The sequence below is a fragment of the Gouania willdenowi genome, chromosome 4 (assembly GCF_900634775.1).
Source record: "Gouania willdenowi chromosome 4, fGouWil2.1, whole genome shotgun sequence".
NCBI lineage: Eukaryota > Metazoa > Chordata > Actinopteri > Blenniiformes > Gobiesocidae > Gouania > Gouania willdenowi.
In genome coordinates, this window is record NC_041047.1 from 20,089,780 (window position 1) to 20,117,529 (window position 27,750).

The 27,750-nt window shown below is 35.3% G+C and overlaps 1 protein-coding gene across 3 annotated transcripts; it reads left to right on the plus strand.

Moving 5' to 3' along the window:
- The first annotated feature begins 1,485 nt into the window (after positions 1-1,485).
- Positions 1,486-26,119, plus strand: spata6 (spermatogenesis associated 6). 3 transcript variants are annotated; one of them, XR_003673921.1, is made up of 13 exons: positions 1,486-1,776; positions 1,843-1,937; positions 4,375-4,512; positions 4,827-4,875; positions 5,384-5,425; positions 5,532-5,644; positions 8,491-8,571; positions 18,065-18,505; positions 19,618-19,720; positions 20,596-20,636; positions 20,991-21,121; positions 24,719-24,874; positions 25,431-26,119. XR_003673921.1 is itself a non-coding variant. In XM_028444947.1 (12 exons), exons 2-12 carry the CDS (start codon positions 1,851-1,853, stop codon positions 25,525-25,527), a joined length of 1,323 nt encoding a protein of 440 aa, XP_028300748.1. In that variant the 5' UTR covers positions 1,486-1,776; positions 1,822-1,850; the 3' UTR covers positions 25,528-26,114. The 3 variants fall into 3 exon arrangements, 2 of the variants coding, with proteins under 2 accessions (XP_028300748.1, XP_028300747.1); XM_028444947.1 differs by lacking the exon at positions 24,719-24,874 and having other exon boundaries at positions 1,822-1,937; positions 25,431-26,114; XM_028444946.1 differs by lacking the exon at positions 24,719-24,874 and having other exon boundaries at positions 25,431-26,113.
- The last annotated feature ends 1,631 nt before the right edge of the window (positions 26,120-27,750 follow it).

Consider the following 27,750-nt stretch of genomic DNA (forward strand, 5'->3'; position numbering starts at 1 on the left):
AAATTTGATATTCTAATATTTAACAAAAATAAATACATAATTATGTAATGTGGGTCTAAAGCATCAATGTAATGACGTAATTAGATAACAAACAGTAAGGTCTTTTACCTGCTTTCTGTGAAGTGTCTTTCGATAACGTGTGAATTGGCGCTATACAAATAAAGATCGATTGATTAGTGAAGTTATTTTGCGACGTAATGGCCTCTTTTATTGGCAAAATAAAAAAATAAAAAACAAGAATCAACAGAAGAAAGTTCATTTGTAGTTCTAAGTCTCTCTCTCTCTCTCTCTCTCTCTCTCTCTCTCTCTCTCTATCACTCTCTCTCGCTCAGCAAGCTGCAGATGTATGCTAGCCTATATTACAGTGCTAAATATATTCTGTACATACTACTTACAGGCACTGCACTAGCAAGGAATCTCTGTCTGTCTGTCTGTCTGTTCCTCAAATATCTCTGCGAATCAGGCTCAGATTGAGCTGAGACTTTCAACATGGCTGCTGCTTGGTGCAAGGGTGTGCAACGTTGGATTTGTTTGGACTGCAATGATTCGGTTCATAAATTATTTCATAAAATTGTCTTAAATTCAATTCAACTTTATTTATATAGCGCAAAATACAACAAACTTACCTCAAAGTGCTTAACAATATAAAATTCATAATAAGTATGAACAAGCATTTAGCGACAGTGGGAAGAAATAATGCCCTTATTTTATTTTTTTATATAACAGGAAGAAATCTCTGGCAGAACCAGGCTTAGAGGTGGCAGTCATCTGCAACTTTGCAGAATAGCTCAATGTTGACAGGTAGTCATGGTAACTCAGGATGTGTGTGTGTGTGTGTGTGTGTGTGTGTGTGTGTGTGTGTGTGTGTGTGTGTGTGTGTGTGTGTGTGTGTGTGTGTGTGTGTGTGTGTGTGTGTGTGTGCGTGCGTGCGTGCGTGCGTTGAATTAAAGAGGAATTAAGGCTCCCATGTAAACCATCCATGAAAAAGCTACATAACCTCCCACTTTTCTATAGCAACACGTACTTCCTACAGGCACTACACTAGTACATTTTAGAAAACAATGTCTGCTTCCTCACTTTAAAGACTTTGACGGTGTTACTGGGTTAATTTGTAGCCTACTGCAGCCATTAAAACATTTCACCAACGGAATCACCATGTATGTTGTAATTGTTTTCTTTCTCATCATTGTAATTATAGAGTTTGTACCTATACTTTAGTAGGAACATCACAGTGTTTCTCCTGCTAGAGAGAAAGCTAACTATTCACTTCAAGCATGTTTAAATCCCTATTCAAGAAGCTCTGCAGCTCACCTGTTTTTTTGGATTTACAAAGTTTTTTTTTTTTTTTTTGTTTTGTTTTGTTTTGTTTTGTTTGTGAATTTTGTTTATAATTTTTACACAAATACATTCCATGACAAAATTGATTTTTTTTTTCGAAGATAGTAGAGCAAAATAAATAAATAAATAAACTTCCCCACATCCTGGTACCCTGGGTCACAGTGTGTAAGGTTTTGGGGAGACTATTTATTAAAGGGCAAAAACATCCAGACAGAATAAATATTTGTTATCAACTACAGTCAATTTAATAAAAATGTATGGCTCTGACATGTATGTTTTAGACTACAGGACGACAACAATAACAAAAAACATTCAAGTTTAAAACGTAAATAAATCGTGAAGAGTTTCGCTATGATTGTACAGACTCGCGCTGATTCGCTCCTGGTCACATGACCCTACATCCGCCTGGTAACGGCTCGGTAGCAACAAGCGCTCTGGGTGGGTAAAAAGCTGTAAAAGTCATAACTTATAAAGCTTTTACAGTTTTTAAAAACTCTATTACAGGTGTCTGAATGGCTTCTCGACGGAAGAAGAACACGGTGGTCTCTCAGACACGACGAAGGACTTTTAAATGCACCGTTTATCTGGACATCCTTAAAGTAAGTTTTATATCAGCTGGGCTGTTAGTGTTTAACACTGCATATATATATAAGATATTCATATTATACTGAGATATAACTCTGTGAATATGTTTAGAAATGCTTTCATATACACGTAGTTACCCGGCGTTTAATGTTCCATCAACGGGGTTGAAGTCATAGCTGGACGAGAGGCCAACACACAGTACCACAAATACACTCTTTTACTCCTAAAGCATGTTATTGTTTAGTTACTTCAACCATATGCTTTGGATTGTAAGTAAACACCAACATGCTAAGGGAGAACCTGCAATATCTGCACATAAAGAAAATCAGAAACAATTTTCGACCATCCTCCTTTCTGGGAGATACCAATCTATGCATAGTAGAGATGGATCATGGTAAGATACACAAACGATAATAAGCTCGCAATAACAATATGATAGGATATATTTGAAAAGAAAAAGACAAAGGAAGTTAAAGTTGGAAAACATTCTTATTATTTGATTTTAACTGTAGACGTGTGCATAACTTTACTCTGGGTATGAACCTGTCAACTCATTAGGAATTTAAAAGATAAAAAAGAACCAATCTAGTGTTTTGTAGATCGTGTGGATTTTTTATTTGTTTTTTTTTTTCTTTTATCTTCTTGTGATGTTTTATTTTTTCGATATCTTTTCCCACCTTTAATGATTGTTGTGGACCCAGTCTGGCTCATCTGAAGACTTCTATCCTAAATCAATGAAAATGATCATTATTTTACCTCTTTTTTTATAGCCTTATTTTGATATGAACAGCTTAACAGTGCTTCTTTATTAACTAGTTATTGTTACTTACGGTCGCACATAAAATGGCAAAATGTATGTAATTGTAATGATAACCTTAAAAAACCTTTTGTTATACTGAACTCTATTTAAAAAGGGCTTTAAAGAGATTGATTGCATTTTTATTATAAGAATAATTGTTTGCAGGTGTTTTTGTTTTTTTTGGTATATATACTTTTAATTATATAGAGATCAGTTAGTGAAGAGGCTATAAATATAAGGATGTAATCGGATAATATTCATAGTAGATTGATGGTGGGTGGTTTGCAACTTTGCCTTTAATCCAGAATATTGCAGATGTGTTGATGTTCGGCCCTAGCATGTTTTTTTTTTCCTGCTTAGCGTAATCCAGTTGTTTTACATGTGGGTTTAATTAAGTCTCATTAAAGACTAACTAAACCCTAAGGTTTTTGGATGTTGTGCGTTTAGGCTGGAAATTCAAATAATGCCTTGGTTATGGGCGGGGCTCCTGAAGCAGTTAAGACACACCCAGTCCATACTATAAAATCTCAGAAGAGCAACCTATGTTAACTAGCTTCTCAATACTCATTTTATCTCTGTTTACAATTATCTCAGTTCAACCTACTCACCACAGATTGCAGACTCTGGAGTTTTTATAGGAGGGGCGGGGCTAACACTGAAGTATGACGCCTCCAAAACATAACAAACCTCCATTCTTGTCCAATAGTAAAAGTTGAGTTTAATAGCCAGGTTTCTACTCTTAGAAAGCAGTCACTCTTACATTTTTACAACAAAATACACCAAGTTGAAATACTTTGATTCAATAAAATACTGTAGATATTATGTTGAAGGTTAAAATGTATGTAACCAATTGGTTAATAATAAATGGGTCAGTTTTTCTCATACCTACTGTTGCTGAATATTGTTCTCTGAGTAACATCACTTGATCTAACCTTTTCTTACATTCCACACTACAAAATAAGTAAAACGGATGTTGTGATACAACTTTTCACTTCTGATACGATACCGATATTGCAGCCTTGCGTATCGGCCGATATTGATACGATACGATATCAGCACGAACCATACATACTTTTATGACTTATTTTGTAGTGTGGAATGTTAGTAAAGGCTTGATCAAGTGATGTTACTCAAACAGAGAACAATAGTCAGCAACAGTAGGTTACTTTGTTAGAGTGTGAATCACAGTCACCTATGGGTAGAAGTGCTGGAGTGGAAATATTTATTGATGTGCTTATATTGGTGATTTTAGATGCAGTCCGATAAAATCCAATATTCGTTTTGTGGCTGATATTGGACCGATATCAATATCGGATTGGGACACATCTATTAATTAAGTCATAAAAGTAGGTATGATTTGTGCTGATGTCGTATCAGATTGATATCGGTATCGGCCAATACACAAGGCTGCAATATCTGTATCGTATCGGAAGTGAAAAAGTTGTTTCGGGACATCCCTATTTGTTTTCAGCAGAAAAAGGTGATTTGGGGGCGTGATCGTGTAGGTCAGAGGTGGATGGAAAATGTTTTTTTGAGAAGTGCATGAGAAAAAAATATTTTTAAAAGTTATTGTAAAATCTTTGAAAGGACTGAAGCAGCAGGAGGCTCAACCTATCCTTTGTGTGTGTGTGTGTGTGTGTGTGTGTGTGCAGGTCACATGCCCAGGAGTGCTGCTTACTAAGAAGAACGATATCTACCTCACTGTGTGCATCATGGGCCAATTCAAGAAGACTCCCTGTTTGCCTGCAGCCTTCCCTTTAATGTTCCATCACAAAATGTTTTTTGTCAGGGTGAGAAAAACACAATTTATCATAGAAATAGGGTGCTCGATAGCTCGGACACAATAACTCCTTTAGTCGGTGGATGTGACATTGGAACTTGTTTTTATCAAATCGCATTTCATAGTACGAGTACATTACATTATCACATGTATTTTAAATGTGCTCAGTTGAGCTCCTGTTTGTAATCATAGACAACAGGTTGTTGGACTGCTTTACTGGGTCCACTCTATTGTAGATGTGAACAAATCTGATTGTTCTCAAAGTAGCTTTAGATGCTTCCCTGTCTGTCTGTTCTATATTATCTGAAAAATGTTGTTTTCCAGACCTTCTCCAATGCTGTGGACCCTGCTGATGTAGCCCACCTCCTAGAAGGTAGGTCAGATAGATAGATAGATAGATAGATAGATAGATAGATAGATAGATAGATAGATAGATAGATATACTGTTTTATTTCAAACAATTATTACATTTGCATTTGATGCAGGCTTCAGATCTACACTTTTTGTATTCGAAAGGGAGTGAGTAGAAGTATAAACGTATTAGTTCCACCCCTTTTCCTACGTTACAGTAACACATAATATATTGTCAGCGTCCTGTTTTACAACCTTTGCTGCTGTTATTCAATTAATTTAGTTTCATCTTTATATGATTTTGATTAAATACACACACACAAAAACACAATACACACTTTTCACAACTGTCATACAATGTAAAGCTATTTTCTTTTAAATTGCTTGATATTTGTACTCTTTAATTTCCATTTCTTAGTGATGAACATTGTTCTTTGTGCTCCTTAACCCTATTATAAATTAGAATCATATTTAAGCCACTGTCTGATCCTGCTTTCATTTTGTTTTGTTTTTTTTTTTCATTTTTTAAGCTGACACAACATCATTTGAGCTGATCCAGGCTGTGCCTCCAGGTAAGCACTTTTTTCTTTGCCGCTTTATTACTATACTGTAAATTTAAATTGGACTGAGTCTTCTGTTTTGGGCTTGGACTAAGTTATTTTGTTTATGCTTTTTAAGACGGCGATATTTTAGCCACCATGAAGGAAAACACCAGAAGTTTCCTGTACCCTGGTTCTTCTGAAGAAGCTGCTGAAGGAGAAATCCTGATGAAAAGATCCTCTTCCTTTCCAGTAAGCTGCTTGCTGTTTATCACTTTGATTTGATTCCCACTTTCTACACCTGACCTACTTTTTTTGTGCAGTGAGTGCAGGCAGACATAAACATTTCTCTTTATAAAATTCAGCTAACAAGGATCCCAGGATTGCTTTCATGTATAGAAGGAAGGTACTGTATATACAGTCAGGCTGTCTGTGCCTAGGAGTTTCAAATCATCTTTACTCCTCAGTATGTCACTGCAATGCTTTGTTACATTCCTAACACGAGCACTCGGATCATAAATTTCCACCAAGCGCCAAATATCTTCTTTGCCAGATATTAGTTATGTGGATCAATGATCCTGATCATGGTACATGATCATTCACACTTTAAAGCAATGGTTCCCAACCTTTTTTGGATCTTGACCCCATTTTGATATCACAATTTTCTGACTACCCCAACAACATTTTTTTTCCCATGATTTGTTTTTTTATCATGTTTGTTACAGTGTTACAAATAAAGAGTTAGTGACAAATTGTGCTATCTCAGATATTTTCATACAGCATTTTATTTGAGCTAGTATTATATTTGAAAAACTGAACGTATAGAATACAGTTGTTTAAGATTGTTTGTTGTGTTTTTATTTTAAAAATAATTGAAAAGAATAATAATAATAATAATAATAATAATAATAATAATAATAATAATAATTGAATAACAATATTAATGTAAAAATAAAATAAATTTTAGTCAGTTAGTTAGTTTAGTTTAGTTTTTTTTTATTTTTATCACTTACTAGACATGTCAGGTTACCCCATTTAAATTCCAGGTGACCCCAACATTGCTTTAAAGCAGAACTCAGTAACTTGCGCTAGTGCTCCCCCTAAAGGTCCCTTTTGGTTATGTCACTGTTGTAAAAACTCCACACACTCCACTACCTGCCCCACCCCACAGCTACATGCACACCTTTGCTCTCCCAAGACAGTAGCAACCAGTCACTGAAAAATCCTAATACAACAGTGACACTAAGGGTGCTTTCACACATATAGTCCCATGTGACCATGTGAACAGTATGAGGAAGAGAAACAAGTAAAATAAATGAATGATGTGGGAGCAATATGGAAGGGAGTGTGGAAATGTGTGTGATGTGTTTGTTCGTGTACTGACAAAGCGGCTCTGAAAATGGATGGATGGATGAATATATCATATTTGTGTGTGTGCTGCCTGATGGAGCGCAGGGTTGTGAGTGTGTGTGCGTGCCCATGTTGCCACAACTCAGTGTGACCACGGGGCTGGTCATAATCTAGCATTAGTTTGTATTGAGCTGCCGTAAAGCAGTACGTCATACCACCGGGTCGGAGGCAGGAAAGTTGTGGTTTTCTGGCCAGAGACAGCACCCCCCAGATAACAGACCCCCCCAATCACTCCATAAACACTTGTATTACCCTCACAGGGACTACGAGAAGGATTTATTAAGGTGAAAAAGTTACTTAGTTCTGCTTTAAAGGCTTGAACAAAATTTCTATCCCCATTATAACAATACAGTAAGTATTTGTTAGAAAACGCAGTGGGGTAATCGAGGAACCAACCCAACATAACGGAATCAAATTTCACAATCAATTAAGAACCGAGATATTAATTTAATTTTTTTTATTATTGAGGGACAGGGATTTTTAAACCAGTATTAATCTAGATCCTCTCAAAATGTAATGGAATCTTCCATGGTGTAAGGTCTTTCTTTGGTTAAAAATTTGTCAAAATCTGTTCATACCTTAATAGACAAACAAACAAATAAACGGCAGTGAAAATATGACCTCCTTGGCAGAGGTAATAAATACTTTATGATGTTTTGATTGCATTAACAACCATTACCATCTCAGCCTGGTTGGGATTCTCAGATTTACTTTTATTTGGTGAATGTTAAATTGACGTAAATCTAGCTTATTGCTGTTGTACAGACAATAAAACACCCTCTGGGTGTTTGATAGGCAACTGTGGTCACATTACCTCTGTAAAACACCTTAATCTGCTTCTTATTCTTAGCAATTACAATATTCAAACATTAAAATTGATCTCAGATTGTAGCTTTATTAATTTTAACTTCTTTGAGATGTACTTTTTCTGCCTTGTGTTTTTTGTGTTTTATCTATCGATCATTCGCTTTTCTTCGTGTAAGGCTTTATTTTGATAGATGTTTCTGGTTGGTGGATGTCAGGCTATTCATCTTCATGTACTGGCTACGGTTCAATCACAGAGAAGAAAGTAAAGGCTTTCTTACAACTTTGGCAAAGCTTTTTTAAGTTGTTCAATTTCAGTTTTTACAAACACTCCTGAAATCGAATTTGGCCTTTTTTTTTTTTTTTTGAAAGCCCAGTGGCTATTCCCACACTTCACATGTAACAAAGACAAATGTGTCTGACCCCCCTGTCAATTTTATTAGAAGGGAAACAGTGTGTATCAGTGCACCAATAGTAATCACTTCAGACAAAAGTACATGAACTTTTCCTTTTGTGTGCGTAGTATATATTGGTATTACAGGGAAGGAAAACAAACTGCTGACTGTCGTGTCATTCCTGATCTTGTCTTTTTGACCGTGGCTTGTCTTCTCTTTTTTGTGCATCAAATTGACATATTCAAACGTCTTTAGGCACAAAACACCCTCACTGTTTCTACTATGTGCTTGTTTTTGAGGCCTATACATCAGTTTAACTGCCTGTCCCAAATGCTTTAGTATATAAACATCGCTGGACCTTTTATCTGAGACTCAGATTGAAGATTTGTGCTTGTGAATTGGTGTTGGAGGCAGAACCGTTATCTGTCTTTTGTTCTCATTTCTCCACTAAAGCTGATGTGTCTGTGTTTTTTTGCTTCTCCCCTTCAGGGAATTTTCCCTAAAATAGAGTTTACCACAACATCCGTCATAGAGGAGAGTGATGGAGAAGACGACCAAGAAGTCTCACCTGTAAGTACACACACACACACACACACACACACACACACACACACACACACACACACACACACACACACACACACACACACACACACACACACACACACACACGCACGCACACACACACACCAAATAATGTATTAAATGTCACTTTGCATGTTTCATCCCTTGCTCTTGTTTTGATGACATGTCTGTTGTTGATGTGTAAACACATCCCAGGAAGCTAAAAACGTGGATTTGAAACAGTTTTACTCTTATCATCAGACTGGGATCAGGCCACAGACATCGATGATGATTTATCTCACATTAGCTCCAAAGAGTGGCATCGTCGCCTTCACTATCACATTTCCCTCTTTCCCCCTTGAATACCCATTCTCTATTGTTGCCATGGATACGACATTCATTTCTCTATACTGTTTGTGTTTCAAGCAAATCTGTAAATTTTGCTGCGGTACCATGATGAGAAGATCTTACCAAACGTTTGACTTTTTCCCACAGTCTTTTGTTGTGGATCTTAAAGCGATGAGCAACCCATCACAGGAATAAACTTTAGATTAAACGGTCTAAAGCAGACATAGGCAACTGGCGGCTGCCCAATTCTGTACAAATCCACCAAATATTATAATTCAAGAAATTTGAAATAATATGAAGCCCACATACAAAAAACTCCAAAAACAAACGAAACATTGGAAAAAATACACAAAGCAACAATAAATCCAAAAATACACACAAAGGACTCATAATGCACCTAAACTTCCAAAACAATGGCACGTAATACAAATTCACACTAAAGAAACACACAACTGCATATGATACAATAAACACTAAAAAACCACAAAAGGGAACTGATTGGCTATAAACAAAATGAAAACATAACACAAGAGAAAAATAACAAAACACACATAATGACTTGTAGAATGCCAGCAGAAATTCCCAAAATGACAAATAAATACACAAAATGACTCCAAACACACACAAAATGACAACAAATTGGTCGTTATTTTTAATACTTGCATGAACGTTGATAATGTGGGGCTCGGATCAGACAATCACATTTTAGTAACCCCTCTGTGAGAACAGTTTCCCATCCCTGGTGTAAAGCTTAACAATACAACTTTGTTTCTAATTTGTCTTTGGAGTCATTTTTTTTAATCAATTTTTAGCTTTCAAATACACCTAGTAATATCCCTTTATATGTGGGCGTTAACATTATGGTGATTTGAGCCAATCAGTGTTTACATATCATGTTATATGTACTCCTATGTATTTCTGGATCAATATATCTCTATGGTGAACTAAATCCGACATCTTCACTCTTAGCGGTTTAGTTAGGTGCCATTGAGTTTCTTGGATGTTATGACAGTATTATTAAGAAGAAGAAGAAGAAGAAGATTTTACTTTTACCTGGAAAGGAGAAATGGGACTTTAAAAATGTTGGTTTGCGCAGCGCTTGGATGCCACTATCAGCCATCTTACTATAGATCCACAGATCCTAATGATTCCAGCGGAACAAGAAAGTCACCCTAAAACAGGAAAGTCTCCACTGCCTTTAACCTCATGAAATCAGTTGGCGTTACATAAATATTGAGTAATCAGTTTGTCTAATATGCTTTTTATTGCATCAGCTGATTCTAAATCGCCGATAGTAAATTACATATAATAGTCTTTCAGTTGAGCTAATCTTTGTACTTTGGGTTGAGTACCCTTTTAAAGATAAAATGTATTCAGACAATTAGTCAGATTTTATTCCTCAGTTCTTGATTCATGATAATTTACAAAAAAAAACCAGAAGTTGTAAGTTTACAACTCAGATATGTTCTGTTTTTCAAGTACCAACCTGCCAATTGTCTCCCAGTGTGAGAGGCTAACCTTTAAACCAAAAAGCCTAGCTTGGAATAGATTAAAAATCTGTCATCAAAATGTTTATTTCTACTGGTAACAATATCCTGTATATGTATTAACAACCACATTACAACAAAAACATTTATGAATATTTCATTGTGACTCGTCAATAATCAGCTTTCTTTCTTTTTTATTTATTTAATTTTTTTTTACAAATATCAAAATTGGTATTATTTACCCATGCCATGTCACAGCTGTTAAAGGAGAAGTTCACCCGTGTAAATGTGTGAGAGCATCTCTCATGATAAGGATAAGAAAAGCTGCTGTGGGTGACACCTGATCTATCACTGCCTTTGGTTTGTTGAGCAGAAAACACCATTGTGCATTTCCCAGGTGCAGTAACTTAAGCTTAGCAATTTGTTTAAATGGGATGTCGGTGACAGTGAAGCAGATTGTCAGACAGTTCTCCTGGTCCCTCAGGACGTCTGGATCAGAGCGCTGCTCTGATGCTGTTGCACCAGATAAATTCTCTATTTTCTTCTCATAATAGCTCCTCAGACTCAGGATGTCCCTCACTAACACCTGTCCACCCAGCTGTCTGTCCTATAAGGTTAAATATAGGAAACCATGACAACCTCTCATGAGATCACACCCAGTAAATAACATGAAATTGTGTTACTTGTGTTTATTTCTGTTTCTTTGTTGTTTTTTATCAAAAAAGGCTTCAGCCTGCTAAACAGCTAGGTGATATGTAAGGCTTATATTAATATCTTTGGTCATGAGGCTTGAAATATGCTTTTTTCAAATGTTTTATTCCTTTTCCATACTTTACTAGAGCCTCACTAAGCACTGCCACCTCACTGAGGAACCTGGAATTCTTAGTGGTCCTCCATCCAAGTTCTAACGAGGCCTGGCTTTGCTTAGTTTCTGAGATCTGATGAGATCAGACAATCACAGGCTGGTATGGACACTAAGGATGTCCCGATCTGATCATGTGATCAGAAATCGGGCCCGATCACATGGTTTCAGACTCGATCGGAATTGGACGTTATCTCCCAATGAGGACTTGGATATATATGTATATTTATTACCATTATAGGGGTTTGGTGGTATACCAGTTCATACCTAATACCGGTATATATTTTCATTATGATATTCATTTTTTATTTACTGCCGTACCGGTATATTGATTAAATCAGAAAAAAAATCATTTTTAAAAAAAAAATTTGATGCCTTACCTCAGGATGCCTTACCTCTATTGTTATGCTTTTTATCCCAGGAAAAAATCTGGTATTTTTCCATGTTTATCCTTACCTCAACAAAAAAAAATTAATTTTATGTCTTACTATAGCCTTATCACAGAAAAAAAATATTTTTCAATTTTCATGTCTTACCATAGCCTTATTTCAGATTTTTTCAGAAAACTAAATTTGATGTCTTACTATAGCCTTATATCAGAAAAAAAAAAATTCCATTTGTATGCCTTACCTCAAAAAAAATCTAAATTTTATGTCTTACTATAGCCTTATATCCGAAATTATTGCATTTTTATGCCTTACATCACGAAAAAAAAATGTTTTTTCCATTTTTATGCCTTACCTCAGAAAAACATATCCAAATTTCATGTCTTACTATAGCCTTATCTCAGAAAAAAAATTATTTAATTTTTTTTTTGCTTTACCATAGCCTTATTTCAGAATGTATTTTTCTATTTTTATGCCTTACTATAGCCTTATCACAGAAAAAAATATTTTTCAATTTTCATGTCTTACCATAGCCTTATTTCAGATTTTTTCAGAAAACTAAATTTGATGTCTTATATCAAAAAAAAAAAATCCATTTGTATGCCTTACCTCAAAGAAAAAATCTAAATTTCATGTCTTACTATAGCCTTATCTCAGAGTTTCTTTTTTAATTTTTATGCCTTTCCTCAGAAAAAAAAGATTCCATTTGTATGCCTTACTATAGCCTTAACTCAGAAAATTTTTTTTTCAATTTTGATGCCTTACTGTAGCCTTATTTCAGAATAGTCTTTTTTCCATTTGTATGCCTTACCTCAGAAAAGAAACTAAATCGTATTTCTTACTATAGCCTTAGCTCAGAAAAAAAATATATTTTCAATTTTTATGCCTTACCATAGCCTTATTTCAGAATGTATTTTTCTATTTTTATGCCTTCCTATAGCCTTATCTCAGAAATTAATATTTCTTTTCCATTTGTATGCCTTACCTCAGAAAAAAAAATCCAAATTTTGTCTTACTGTCTTACTATAGCCTTATCTCAGAAAAATATATATTTTTCAATTTTTATGCCTTTTTTTCCCCTATTTTTTATGTCTTACTTTAGCCTTACCTCAGAAAAAGAATGAAATTTTATATCGTCCTATAGCCTTTTTTCAGAATGTATTTTTCTATTTTTATGCCTTTCTATAGCCTTATCTCAGAAAACAATATTTTTTTTCCATTTGTATGCCTTACCTCAGGAAAAAAAATCCAAAATGTTTCATTTTTTATGCTTTAATTTAGCCTTATCTCCGATTTTTTATTTTTTTTTTATTTTCATGCCTTCCCTCAGAAAAAAATCTAAATTTTGTCTTACTATAGCCTTATCTTAGAAAAAAAATATTTTCAATTTTTATGCCTTACCATAGCCTTATTTCAGAAAAAAATATTTTTTAATTTTTATGCCTGACTATAGCCTTATCTACTGTAAGAAAAAATGTTTTTCAATATTTATTCCTTACTGTATGTAGCCCTATCTCAGATTTTTATTTTTTATTTTTATGCCTTACCTCAACAAAAAAAATTAAATTTTATGTCTTACTTTAGCCTTATCACAGAAAAAGATATTTTTAAATTTTCATGTCTTACCATAGCCTTATTTCAGATTTTTTTTTTAATTATTTTTTTTATGCTTTACTTCAGGAACAAAATATATATTTTTTCCATTTTCATGCTGTACTATAGCCAGATCTCAGAGTTCCTTTTTTAATTTTTATGCCTTACTATAGTCTTATTTCAGAATAGTCTTTTTTTCATTTTTATGCCTTACCTTAGAAAAGAAACTCAATTTTACGTCTTACTATAACCTTATTTCAGAAAAAATTATATTTTCAATTTTTATGCCTTACCATAGCCTTATTTCAGAATGTATTTTTCTATTTTTATGCCTTCCTATAGCCTTATCACAGAAAAAAATATTTTTCAATTTTCATGTCTTACCATAGCCTTATTTCAGATTTTTTCAGAAAACTAAATTTGATGTCTTACTATAGCCTTATATCAGAAAAAAAAAAAAAATCCATTTGTATGCCTTACCTCAAAGAAAAAATCTAAATTTCATGTCTTACTATAGCCTTATCTCAGAGTTTCTTTTTTAATTTTTATGCCTTTCCTCAGAAAAAAAAGATTCCATTTGTATGCCTTACTATAGCCTTAACTCAGATTTTTTTTTTTTTCAATTTTGATGCCTTACTGTAGCCTTATTTCAGAATAGTCTTTTTTCCATTTGTATGCCTTACCTCAGAAAAGAAACTAAATCGTATTTCTTACTATAGCCTTAGCTCAGAAAAAAAATATATTTTCAATTTTTATGCCTTACCATAGCCTTATTTCAGAATGTATTTTTCTATTTTTATGCTTTTCTATAGCCTTATCTCAGAAATTAATATTTTTTTTCCATTTGTATGCCTTACTTCAGAAAAAAAATCCAAATTTTGTCTTACTGTCTTACTATAGCCTTATCTCAGAAAAAAATATATTTTTCAATTTTTATGAATTTTTTCCCCCTATTTTTTATGTCTTACTTTAGCCTTACCTCAGAAAAAAAATGAAATTTTATATCTTACTATAGCCTTATTTCAGAATGTATTTTTCTACTTTTATGCCTTATCTCAGAAAACAATCATTTTTTTCCATTTGTATGCCTTACCGCAGGAAAGAAAATCCAAAATGTTTCAATTTTTATGCTTTAATTTAGCCTTATCTCCGAATTTTTTTTTTTTTCATTTTCATGCCTTCCCTCAGAAAAAAGTCTAAATTTTGTCTTACTATAGCCTTACCTCAGAAAAAAAATGAAATTTTATATCTTACTATAGCCTTTTTTCAGAATGTATTTTTCTATTTTTATGCCTTTCTATAGCCTTATCTCAGAAAACAATCATTTTTTCCATTTTTATGCCTTACCTCAGGAAAAAAAATCCAAAATGTTTCAATTTTTATGCTTTCATTTAGCCTTATCTCTGAATTTTTTTTTTTCATTTTCATGCCTTCCCTTAGAAAAAAATCAAAATTTTGTTTTACTATAGCCTATCTCAGAAAATTATTTTCTTTCCATTTTTATGCCTTACCTCAACAAAAAAAAAATCAAAATTTTATGTATTACTATAGCCTTATCACAGAAAAAGATATTTTTCAATTTTCATGCCTTACCATAGCCCCTTTAGGGGCTCCGTACTATAGCCCTTTTTCAGAATTATTGTTTTTTTCCATTTTTAAGCCTTACTTCAGAAAATAAATCTACATTTTTTGTCTTACTATAGCCTTATATCAGGAAAAAAAATGTTTTTTCTATTTTTATGCCTTACCTCATTAAAAAAAATCTTTTTTAGTTGTATGCCTTAAGCATAAGCCTTATCTCAGAAAAAATTCAGAAATGTTTCCATTTTTATACCTTATTGAAGTCTTATCTCAGAAAAAAAAAATCCCATTTTTATGCCATAAAGCCTTTTATGCTCGTCATATTTGCACCACTTTTTAGGGTCTTATGATGGCCTTATCTCAGAAAGAAACAATAATAATTCTTTTATATATATATATATATATATATATCGTTATCTTGTAAAAAATATAATAATTTTTTTATGTTTTACTATAGCCTTATCTCAGAAAACAGCCCCACTGAGGACCATGGAATTCTCATTGATCTCCCATCCATGCATTACCCAGGCCTCGCCTTGCATAGCTTCTGAGATCTGATGAGATCAGACAATCACCTTACTGCGTTTGCACCTTTGCATATTTTTTTAGGGTCTTATGGTAGCCTTATCTCAGAAAACAATCATTTTATTCAATTTATATGCCCTACCTCAGAAAAAAAATCCAAAATGTTTCAATTTGTATGCTTTGCTATAGACTTATCTCAGAGTTTTTGTTTTTCATTTTTATGCCTTACCTCAGAAAAAAATTCAAATTGTGTCTTACTATAGCCTTATCTCAGAATTTCTTTTTTCATTTTTATGCCTTACCTCAGGAAAAAAAAAAAATTATCCCTTTTTTCTTATCTTAGAAAAAAAAAATCAATCTTTATGCCTTGCCTCGGGAATTTCCATTTTTATGCCTTATTAAAGCGTCATCTCAGAAAAAAAATCTAAAGTGTTTCACTTTTTATGCTATACTATAGCCTTATATCAAAAAAAAATTCAAAACGTTTTCCATTTGTATGCCTTACTATATATAGCCTTATATCAGAAAAAAATATATAAATTTTTTCCATTTTTATGCCTTTCCTTGGGAAACAAAATCCAAATTTTATGTCTTCTTATTTCATTTGTATGCTTTACCGCAGAAAAAAAAATGTAAATTGTATCCCTTACTATTGCCTTATCTCAGAAAAAAAAAGAATTTACATTTTTACGCCTCAGAAAAAAAATGTCAATTTTATTTCTTACTATAACCATTATATCAGAAAATGCTATTTTTTTTTTCCATTTTCATGCCTTATCTCAGAAAAAAAATCCAAATGTTTCAATTTTATGCCTAAGCCCCACTGAGGAACCTAGAATTCTAAGTGGTCTCCCATCCAAGTACTGTCCAGGCCTAGCGTTGCTTAGTTTCTGATGAGATCAGACAATCACAGGCTGGTGTGTATATATACACACTTTTTTTAAGGTCTTGTGATAACCTTATCTCAGAAAAAAACATTTCATTCCATTTTTATGCCTTAGTAAAGCCTGGTCTCAGAAAAAAATGTTATTTGAAATTTTTATGTCTTACTATAGCCTTATATTTTTTTTTCCATTTTCATGTTTTACCTTAGAAAAAAAATCTAAATGTGTCAATTTTTATGCCCTACTATACCCTTATATCAAAAAAAAAAAATCAAAAGGTTTTCCATTTTGATGCCTTATTATAGCCCTACCTCAGAAAAAAAAAGGTTTTTCAATTTTTATTACTTTTTAAAGCCTTATCTCAGAAAAAAAAATTTTTTTCAATTTTTATTCCCTTTTAAAGCCTTATCTCAGAAAAAAAAATTCAATTTTTATGTCTTAGTCTTACTATAGCCTTATATCAGAAAAAAATACTTTTTTCCATTGTTATGCCTTACCTTGGGAAACAATATTTTTCTTATTAAAGCCTTTTATGCTCATCATATTTGCAGTAGTTTTTAGGGTCTTATGATTACCTTATCTCAGAAAATAAAATCTTTTTTTTCCCCTTTGTATGCCTTAATATAGCCTTATCTCAGTAAATAAATTTAGATTTTTTTTTTTTTTCATTTTTATGCCTTACCTCAGAAAAAAATTCAAATTGTGTCTTACTATAGCCTTATCTCAGAATTTCTTTTTTCATTTTTATGCCTTAGCCCCACTGAGGAACCTGGAATTCTCAGTGGTCCCCCATCCAAGTATTATACAGGCCTAGTCTTGTTTAGCTTCTGAGACCTGATGAGATCAGACAATCACAGGCTGGTATGGACACAAAAACATAAATTTTATGTCTTACTATAGCCTTGTCTCAGAAAAAAAAAACTTTTTCCTCCATTTTTATGCCTTATTAAAACCTCATCTCATAAAAAATATATTTTTTATGCTTAACTATAGCCTTGTATCAGAAAAATCACAATTGCAACTCAATTATATGTATATTGCAGCACTTATGAAAAGGAAAAGCTGCAAAACACACCAAACTATTCCATTGAATTTGTATTTAATAATGTGATAAGTTGTGAAAAGTTGTGATAGTGAACTATTCAAGCTTGAGGTTTTGAGTAATGAGGGTTAATACTGCTGTCCTTCAAAGATGCAAACTAAACTAAAGTAGTCAGAGAAGACAGGGGATTGGTGAATGAAGACTTGCCTTCTAATGTCATTAAATAAGATCACTGTCAAATGGCGGCTTTTACAAGGATTTATTCATCATCTTTTTTTTTCTCCTTTAAAATTCTTTTCGTGTTTTGTGGTTTCCCTAATTAGCATTTAGATTATCTTTGTGTTTCAGCCAGGCAATGCCTCTTTATCGTATTAGACTGGAGATGGCCATCAAATGCAATTAACATTTTACCTAAACTTATTTATCCCTGGCTGGCATTACCAGCAGGAAGTGGGATATTGCACGGGAGAATAATGTTACTAGCCATTAGAGTTATTGGAGTAATTCTGTTGTGCTTGTCTCTGTGGCAAATGCTGTTGTTGGTGTATCACTTAAGCCAAACAATTTAGCTAATGGTTTAATGGTTTTGTCCACTGAGAGTGTGTCTATGTCGGGAGTGAGAGCAGCTGCTCTAACAGCTGAAATTGTTTCTTTAGAGGATCACATTGGGATCTCCAGAAGAAGAAAAAAATCAAAGCTGCTGAAATGTTGTGTGTCAGCTAAAAAAGAAGGATAAGGAAAATAGTTGTGTTAAAAAAAAGTTTATCAACATTTTTCTCTTTTCTCTCCAGATCTGCCGTTTTCGGCCTGCGACACCCAAAGTCCAATCACGACAAAGTTCAGCAAAAAAGTCTCTGACATTCACTGGGCATGTATCCAAAGGAGATAATAGGAACTTTGTCTCCTTAAAAGATAGAAAGGGAAAGCTCAACACTGAGGCCAGAGATAAAAACTCTGCACCATCATCAGCTTCCAAACACTCACCTCCTTTGTCACAAAATGGCTGCAGCCGACAGAGAAACAAGCAGGAGGAGAAACGCTGTGTGAGCACAGCGTCTGATGCCTTGGGTTACCAGCAGCCCACGGTTTCTTCAAGGGCACGAGCCTTGTCTCCGTATACCCACCGTAAGATGTGCCAGCTCTCCCAGGACGCCAGGCAGAGGCTGAGCCACCTCCAGCTGGGACCACACCACTTCAGGAAGGAAACGGAAGAAAGATCGCCGCCTTTCTTGGTTGGTAAAATTAACTGGTGTCCCTCTGAGCTGGAAACAGCTGACTTCCTAATGGTTCGATGATTTGTTTAATGCCAAAAATACACGTGTTCAGGCACAGGGGGATCTGAGAGTAATGGGATCCTGAGTTGATGCACTTCAAACCTCGATGGGAGCTTCCCAAATTTTTAGTTAATCTACTGTGCAGATTAAGTGGCGGGTATAATAAAAGAACAGTTAATCTCTTTACCTGAGCCACTAATGGATTTTGACGTCAGAAAAAATGTGTGTGTGTGTGGAATATTGTCCTCTATAATAGCACACATCCTGTGGTAAAGCTGGGACACAGACAGTCATTAACACTTTAATTATTGTCATATCACGACTGTCCTACATTTGCATATAAAAGGCAGTGATTATCTGATCAGACCTCCCTGGGGAGTGTTTACCGTCGACGGACAAGAACACACGCCTTCATCCTCCCTCCACCGCTGCTCAATTTACATCAACAACTGTGAATCTCACAAACCATGGAGAGCTTTTGTTATGGAACATGACTGGGTTCCATGTTTGTTTTTGTCAAACACATAAATAGAGTTTAGCAGAATACAATGAGTATTTTGTCGGAGCCAGGAGCGTGCTGTCCTCTGGGAATCTTCTTTCAGTTAATTAACCTTAGTAATTGAGAGTCAAGCTGCAATTAACAAATAGGCAGTTAATGAAGTAGTTGAGGCCCCTGGTGAATGCATCATCAGCACACGTTTCACAGCCTCCACAGACAAATTCACTTCTTAAATAAACTACTTCTTTCAGCTGGGTGGTTTAAAAATAAGGGGTGGGGGGGGTGTTTTTTTTTTTTTTTTTAAATTATTCACAAGCGGAGAGAAATGTGTGTTTTTGATTCCAGATGTTTGTTTGATCAACAAAAAATATAGCAATATAAACCTTTCTGTTTTTATTGTAATGCGAGAAATTCTCAGCACTTCGCAGCTGAACATGTGATCAAGGATAGTGAAGAAGAGAGTGTGATTTTAAACATACAGGGTGGGAGCAATAATCTATTTAAACTACACAGAGCTGGACTTGTATGTGTGTTTTGTGTAAACATCAGTAGTTTGTGTCTGTTATGGCAGGTCTCTCGCCGCAGTAACACCTTTGAGATGGAAACTCTTCCCTCCCCCACTTTAAACAGTAGCAGGCATCAACGCTCTGTCAGAAGGTCCAGCGGTCACACAGGCAAGACACACACACACACACACACAATCATATGTAATATATAGGCAGTGGCTATCCGTACGGTTGCCGTACCAATATACCGACATTCTATCCGTACGCAGTGCCCCAATTTGCCCAGTTTAGGTCTTGTGACTCAGACTAAACCTTACCCTAAACTTAACCCTAACCCTAAAAATTGTTGCGATATTGGGTTATAAGCTAACACTAACCCTATAACGCTACGTACAGTACGTGCACTTTGGTAACCGTACCAATAGCACCGGGTGTTGTCCGTACGCCAACCGTACAAATGGACACTTTCTAATATGTATGTGTGTATGTATATATGTTTTAAGTTTGTATTTCTTTTTTGATTTTCAATTATTTTTTTGTTCAATATTTTCATTTGTCTATCGATATTGATTTTTGTGTACTGTGTTTGTAAATTATTCTTCCTCATATATCAAAGTTGAATTGTGCATTTTGTCTCACGATTTTTTAAGTGTTAATTTGTTAGCCTTTATTTTGAATTGTTTGTGTTTGTTGAAAGGGGTGGAGCTTTTATACAAGCCCCTTGGGCTTCGTTCCATCCTTGTACGTTTAACGTTGTTTTTCGATGTGTTTCAATAAACAAATGAAATAATAATCAAATCAATCTAACAGACATGTTTGTGGGAGTTTGGGAGAAAATCCACACAAGCACAGGGAGAACATGCAATCTGCACACAGATAGGACAACCCCAGCCCCCTCCCATTTTTTTAGCTGCAGTGATGTTTAATTTATGCACAGCTGAAACATGATTATCAGGTTTAATCGACACTTATTTACTAATGGTAATGAACTATTATTGATCTGCTTAGCAGTAATATATATTGTTTCATTTGATTTTTTATAGATTCTTCTCTGCTTGGAAGCTACAGACCAACAAAAACCAGAGTAAGTCTGATTATAATCATTCCAACCAGAAAATTGATTTTGATGTGACATCACATCAGTGCAGCAGAGGTTATTGTGTTATATTGTGATTGCTTCAACACAAAGTCAGAGCAACAAAGGAATCACACACTTATAGAGGGAATGTTTTGGCTCATTTGGTTGTATTCTTGTCATCTGAGTGACAGTGGGATCATTTGAAGGAAACACACGTTTGTTTGTGCACAAAACTCTTCAAAATCTTCTTTAGGATTTTTTTTTTTCACACTCCTCTGTGTTTGTGTGTGTGTACTTACACTGTTAAAAATACACACTTGTGCTACTTTTCTACTTTGCTCTTTTTTTGGTCTTTTCTAGAATGAATCCATATCAGGTTCTCCAGACAAAATGTGTCGTCCTGCACATCACAGCGCTGTGAGAACTTCTGTCTCAGCTCAGTCCAAACCTGGAAGTCCTTTAGAAGTCAGCAGCTGCTCTCTCAGAGAAAGGTAAAACTATAGTATTTCATAACCAAACGAGCCTGCAAAGATAAACAGATTCTTAACTATGCATCGCCTAAATCTACACACTTCATTTACCTAATATACATCTGTAAAAATCTGTGAACGTACATGAAGAATATTGACGTCACTGATCTCATAAAACACATTGTAAAAGAGAAGCTATGTACTAAGAATACAGTACATTAAATGTAAATTTACACACGTAGAACATGAAAAAACATCCTGATTGCATTTGAATTTGAATGTCAACACAACATAATACGAGAGTTAAGAAAACGTTTCAAGTGAGCCGCTACAAATACTAGTAAATGTATAGAATCAGATTTGTGTCTAAAAGAAACAAACAAAAAATGTGTGAATTCCAAACAAAAAATATGACAGCCAAAAATAAAACGTATTACGTACATTAAATATCCTTAATCACAGCTTTATTGTTTCCACTTCCTGCCGTTTTGCTTGTGCTTCCTTACCTTTTGCTTGCGATTCTTGACACAAATGTCTCGTGTGGACTGAGTTTATTAGGAGTGAGTAATTAAAGCTGCTCTCCGGAGTTTCTGAGAATCGTCTTGATGTCCCGCCCTTAAAAGCCTCACTTCCTCCCACTACCTCTGCCAATCTACCAGAAGCCACGCCTCTACTTTTCTGCACGCGCATTGCGGAACATAACAAGGTCACATCTGGTCACATTGATATAGGTTTATAGTGTTTTGGCGATGGACATTTCTGAAGTAAGAGCCAAAATCACATTTACCTGTTTCGCTGCTTGTTTCCGTGCACAGTTCCGCATTCACTTTGATTGACAGAGTTCGTTACAGGAAGTCAGCTTTAACGATCACGGCACTCGTTTACATAAGGGTCTATAGGAAGAAGGAGGGACTTATATACAGTACATTAATGTATATGAATGACCAACGGCAGTAGACCATAGTAAAAAAACTAGTTTGGTATTTTTTCGCATTTCAAAAGAATCGTACATACACACATCGTACATTCTCAGAAACTCCAGATATCAGCTTTAAGGAAGCACAAGCAAAACGGCAGGAAGTGGAAACAATAAAGCTCTGATTAAGGTAGAATATTTAATAGTAAGTAATACGTTTTATTTTAGCATTTTTTTTTTTCTTTTGCAAAGTCATGTTTTTGTTTGCAATTCACAAATTTTTGTTTGTTTCTATTTGACACAAATCTGATTCCATAGAAGAGAGATTCTATAGTACTACGACTTGAGGCAAATGGACATTTGCACCAATGATTCCCAATCATCGGTACGCGTACCAAGAAGGGTACATGAGCACTTGAGGAGATCATATATTACAGTCTTATTTTTGCTGTTCTTTCCACTTGGCTGATAATGTCTGTGACACAGCTGTGTTTTGACAAATTAAAGGTGAGACCAAAACACCAAAATGCCTAAAAGGAAAATATGAGTGAATTGCTTTAAAGCCTTGTTACCGTTTGACATCTGCTGACACATAAATCACACATTATTGGTTTTAGAGAGCGGTCAAAAACATAGGAAAAGGTTGAAATCCACTGGTCGACATTTGTATTAAATGTATTAGAGGAAGAAGAAACAGAAAGTATCAGTGTTTTTCTAGGTTTTATTAGATCTGCTTCAGCTCACCTCTGCTTCCTGAAACTGCTCCTTTTTTTTTTTTTTTCCCAGAAAACACTTTGTGCTCCTCACTTTAACGCTACAGCACCAGCAAACATAAGCCTCTATTATTGGGTGTTTGCACAGAATTGATCCTCCTCCATCTGCGTCGTTCATTTATTTGCCCAAAAGATCTCAAAATCCAAAGAGATACCTGTATGAGTTTATAGCAAATATACGCAAACCCAAGGAGGGGTTGACCATATATATCTCTGTGTGTGTGTGTGTGTGTCTGCATACACATCCAATCTTTAATTTTAATCACACTCGACATGCAGGATAAATTCCCCTCCATCTTTTAAATTACAGGAGCTTATGTCTTGTCATGTTTGTTCATTACAGACAGCGGAGGCAAAACAAAGAGGAAAATGGTATTGATTGGTGTTTGAGCTTGAGACTGATGCATTTGACCTGATGCACACTTTAATACATTCACAGGGACCTTGTCATCGATCACGGCAGCTGCGCGTTGAACACGCCTACGGGGCCGATGTTCCGCTTTGTTTGTTGGTTTGTTTGTTCGTTCCGGCTTCCTCTTCTGCTCAGTCCACGAGTAAACATTAAAATCAATGAACAATCTTCAACTGAAAAAAGTGAATTGCAGGAAATGAATGATACTTTCCTTTGGATTGGAAACGCGTTGGTTTTGTTGGGTTAGAGATTAGAGCGGGCCTTTGTAGATTCCCTCTGACAGAGCCAACGTCACGTCTTGCCACAGTCTTTGATCTGTAAAGAAAATGACAGAGGCCAGTGGCAGCGTTTGCCCCCTAAGCCCCGGAGTCTGAGTCTATTCATGTCCCCCAATGATTTGTCCTTGATGACTTTTTGAAGCAGGTAGTGAGTTTATCTGATTACAGATGAAAAAGCGTCTGTTCCCCTATACTGCAAGCCCGGCCAAGACGCCTGTCACTCATCACCGCTTCATTTTCCGTCCAAATAGACCAGGATGAGAGGAAATACAGGAATTTATATTGGTCCCAGCAATCTGTTGTTTCATAACCGCCTGCAGCCTCACGGCAGACACATTTATACAACCCTGATGAAGCACATTTACACTCCCACTTCAAAGAGGAATCGCTCACACTTGTGAAATTACATTTTTCGAACAAAAAGATTAAATTAAAGAAGGTGGAATAAGAATGATTGCCAGGATGGAGGAGGAAGCTCTATTGTGCAGACGCTCCTTAAACACAGCCCAGCGTTGTGTGTGGTTGGAGCGCAGACTAGTGGACACTAGTCATACCTGTGAACACATCCTGTGCAGCAACAGTTAGAGCAGTGGTTCCCAAACACATCACAGTCCCGTACCCCTTCAGACATTTACCCTAGAGCCATGTACCCCATACTCCTGCACATTAATACAACAAACATTTTGTGATAAAAATTTTCTCTGAATTTTACCAATTCTGTTGAGGAATAATATGATTAAAAATAATAATAATAATTTGTAGGCACACAATAAAAGATCTAATTCAGAATTATTAGATTTATTTTTATAATTAGCCAACTGGTATTTTCAGTAAGAAACAATCAACTTTTTTTTAAAGAAATCTATCAAACATTTGGTATGTTGAGACTTTTCACACTTTTATCCAATTTTTATTAATTCTTTAACCCTGTTTTGCCACCTTTGATCAAAAGAAGCTACCTTTTGCCCAATAAATAACACTTGTTTCCTTTTTTCCCTACATTTTGCCTCTTTTTGTTCCACAATTTGCCATTTTTCACTATTGTTTGCCACAATTTAGCTATCTTTGGCCATTACAGTCCACCCATTACTTCTTTTGTCATTTTCTTTTTGCCAGTCTTTACTGCTTTTGGTGCATTTGAGTCACTTTTCCCTCTTTTCCTTACCTTGTTTTTCACACTTTTTTGCCACTTTACTTAAACTTCACTCATTGCTGTTAACTCTTTGTTTACCTTCTCAGAAAGGCAGCTTCGTCAAATGGCTGGCTGTGATTGGCTTGATCACCATTCAAATAATCTAACTGGAACAATATGATTTCAACAATAAATCTCTCTGAAAACAGTGAGGGGGATGATTTTTTGTTTTTCTGAAAGTGAGGGCGTCGCACCCCCCACAGGTGAGACATGCCTATATCGCAGTAACAACATATTCATCACCCTGAAACTGTAAAATACAACTCGCTGCAACTTTAAGGAGAAGCGTGAAGTTGAGAGGATGGACACAGAACTCTGCAATGTTTGGCTGAATTTGACAGAGTCTGAGTCTTAAATCGTTCTACACGCAAAGTCTTTTTCTGTATTTTGTTTTTTCATGTTTGTCAAAGCTGAAAATCCACATAAGTACGTGGTGGCAGAAGGCGTCAAGCACGTTTGGCTAGCGCAAAGCAACGTAGCTCTCTTCTTATTTGTGTGTTTTCCGTCACGACGTACAGAGGCCAATATGTAATTTGTGGCAATGCATGGAGGCTCCTGACTGCTCATCTATTTATATGCTAGTTCCCAATGTTGTCACATTGTTTTTTATTTTTACTCACGTACCCCACTTTAGGAACCTAGGGGTTAAAGAAATGTTTTCTTTGACAAAATATGTGATTATATCTACATTGTATTCACTAAACCTGCCATTATTAATGTGTGAGATTGATCTGCTATAACCGTTTGTCTCTCCCTCAGAATCCAGAGCCTTCAGCCCAGCCCATCTTACTGGGAGCAGATCCACAGTAGAGTCCAAAGAGTACTGCAGACTCACAAAACCAGCCTTGGTCACTGACTGGGCTTTGAGGGAAAAGGAGACCAAACACAGTTACTGACCTGCACTACAAACCACTTTTACTTAGAACTTGTTTACTGGTCAATAACAGTAGCTACTGATGAAGAAACCACTGAATCCACATGAAATATGTGGGTTAAAAAGCATGAATATTGGTGATTTCTGACAGCCGATATAGTATTCACTGAATATTAATTATAAGTGTGTTTCAAAATGAAGGTTGAATGCGAAGCTTTAAAGTGTTTGGCATCCAAATACATCATTAAATCAGAATGAGAAGTCCTTTATTTATCCCAGGGGGGAAACTACTTGTATTATAATCTACTTGTGTCATAGTAAAACACATTAGATAACACTAAGAAAAATGACATAATACTAATGCTTCTTTAACATCATAAAGTTAAAGGACATTTAAAATAAACTCACTCACCCTCGTTTAAGCAATATACTGTTTCACTGACGCACAAAAAACTGTCCTATATAATAATTGAAAGCCTAATGAACATGCCAGTGAGCCATTTGGGATGTAGTGAAGCTTCACTCAGGGAAATATACACAATTTATTTTACAAATAATACATACAAACTAATGTACTTCTGCTTTAAAAGATCAATACTGTGTCCATCCAGCAGCATCTGGTAGGCTTACAGTGACATCAGCCAAAACAAAGAATAAACAAACACGTTTCATAAAGTTTTTGTTCGTCTAATACTGATGTGACTGGCATGAAAAAAAAAAAAAAAAAAAGCCAATTGTGACATAAAGAAAAAACTTGTCATTCTTTAGCTTCATAGATTACTGTGAACCTTAACCTGCAGCATCTTCTACACTAACTTTAACTTCAACCTATACTCGAGTCTTCACCCATATGCCGTACGGGCTGGGCTGCATTTTTAAAATGTCTCAGATGAACCCAGTATTGCTGCAAAGCTGTGTGTGAAATTGGCTCGGGAGTACTGAAGCAATATTTTCCCCGTGTGGGAAGTAGATGTAAGTCGCAGCTGTTAAGGGCTCATCTCTCACAACACAATAGAGAGACAAGAAGGTAGCCAAGAGCTGCCGATCTGAGCCAGGAACCCCCCGAGACTGAGATCTGATCAACAGAGCAGAGGAACTAAAGAGAGACATGGAGAAGTTGTAGCAGAAATGAGGTTTGTTTTCTCAGAGCTGCTCTGTTCTGTTGTCTTATGGGTCCAAAATGACCCCTCCTCATTGGACTGTTTAGTCACAATATAAATACAAAACTTTAGACTTAATTACAAATGTTTTTTTTTTAGCTTTGATTTCCATTTGGTGATTAATCAGTATCCGAGTGATCAATTTCTGTAGTGTGTATACAACGACTCTGTCAGTATTAGTAAATATTTGGGTATTCTGATCTTTGCTCACAAAATGCTGGGAAACACTTCTTAAAATCAGGTTCAAGTATTCATAAAAAAATACATATAAAACCTAATTTAGAAGGTAAAGCACAACCAGAACATTCTGACTCTCCAGTAGTCGGGGTACTTTAATAATAATGGCTTGGATTTATACAGCACTTTTTTTAAGAGACAGAAACCATTATACATTCACACAGTCATACCGGTGGTGCTAAGCTACAATGTAGCCACAAACTGACAGAGGTGTGGTTGCCATTTTGTGCCTCCAGCCCCTCTGACCACCACCAACATTCATGCACAATTCATACAAGGCAATGTGGGTAAAGTGCCTTGCCCAAGGACACGACGACGACTTGGATAGAGCGGGATCCGAACCTCCAACCCTTCAGTTACTGGACAACCCATGCTACCACTGAACCACGGTATTAGCTGCGTACTGTCCATCCAGTGTCAGATTACCAATAATGGGTAAACCTAAACATAATTTATACTGGGTTCAATTCTAGTGGCAATGACTGTTAATTGTCTGACCATAAAAAAATGGTAGGTAATTATAGTCAGTTATCACACTATTTTTTTTCTATCAAATTAATGTAGCAAGCACACATGTAAATAAGGCTTTGTGTTTTATGTAATTACAGACGTGTGCATCAGTTTGTGTGGTCGTATAAGATTACTAATGCTTGTATATTGTGCTTTTCGGTTAGATTAGATTAATGTAGTGCAGATAGCCTAACAAGCAGGTGTGGGCTTTAAACATATTTATTTCTAGATGATCAGGGCATAAGCCGTTGCTTACCTGTCAGAGTTTAGTAAATTATGTTTTCAATTTTTTTCACTG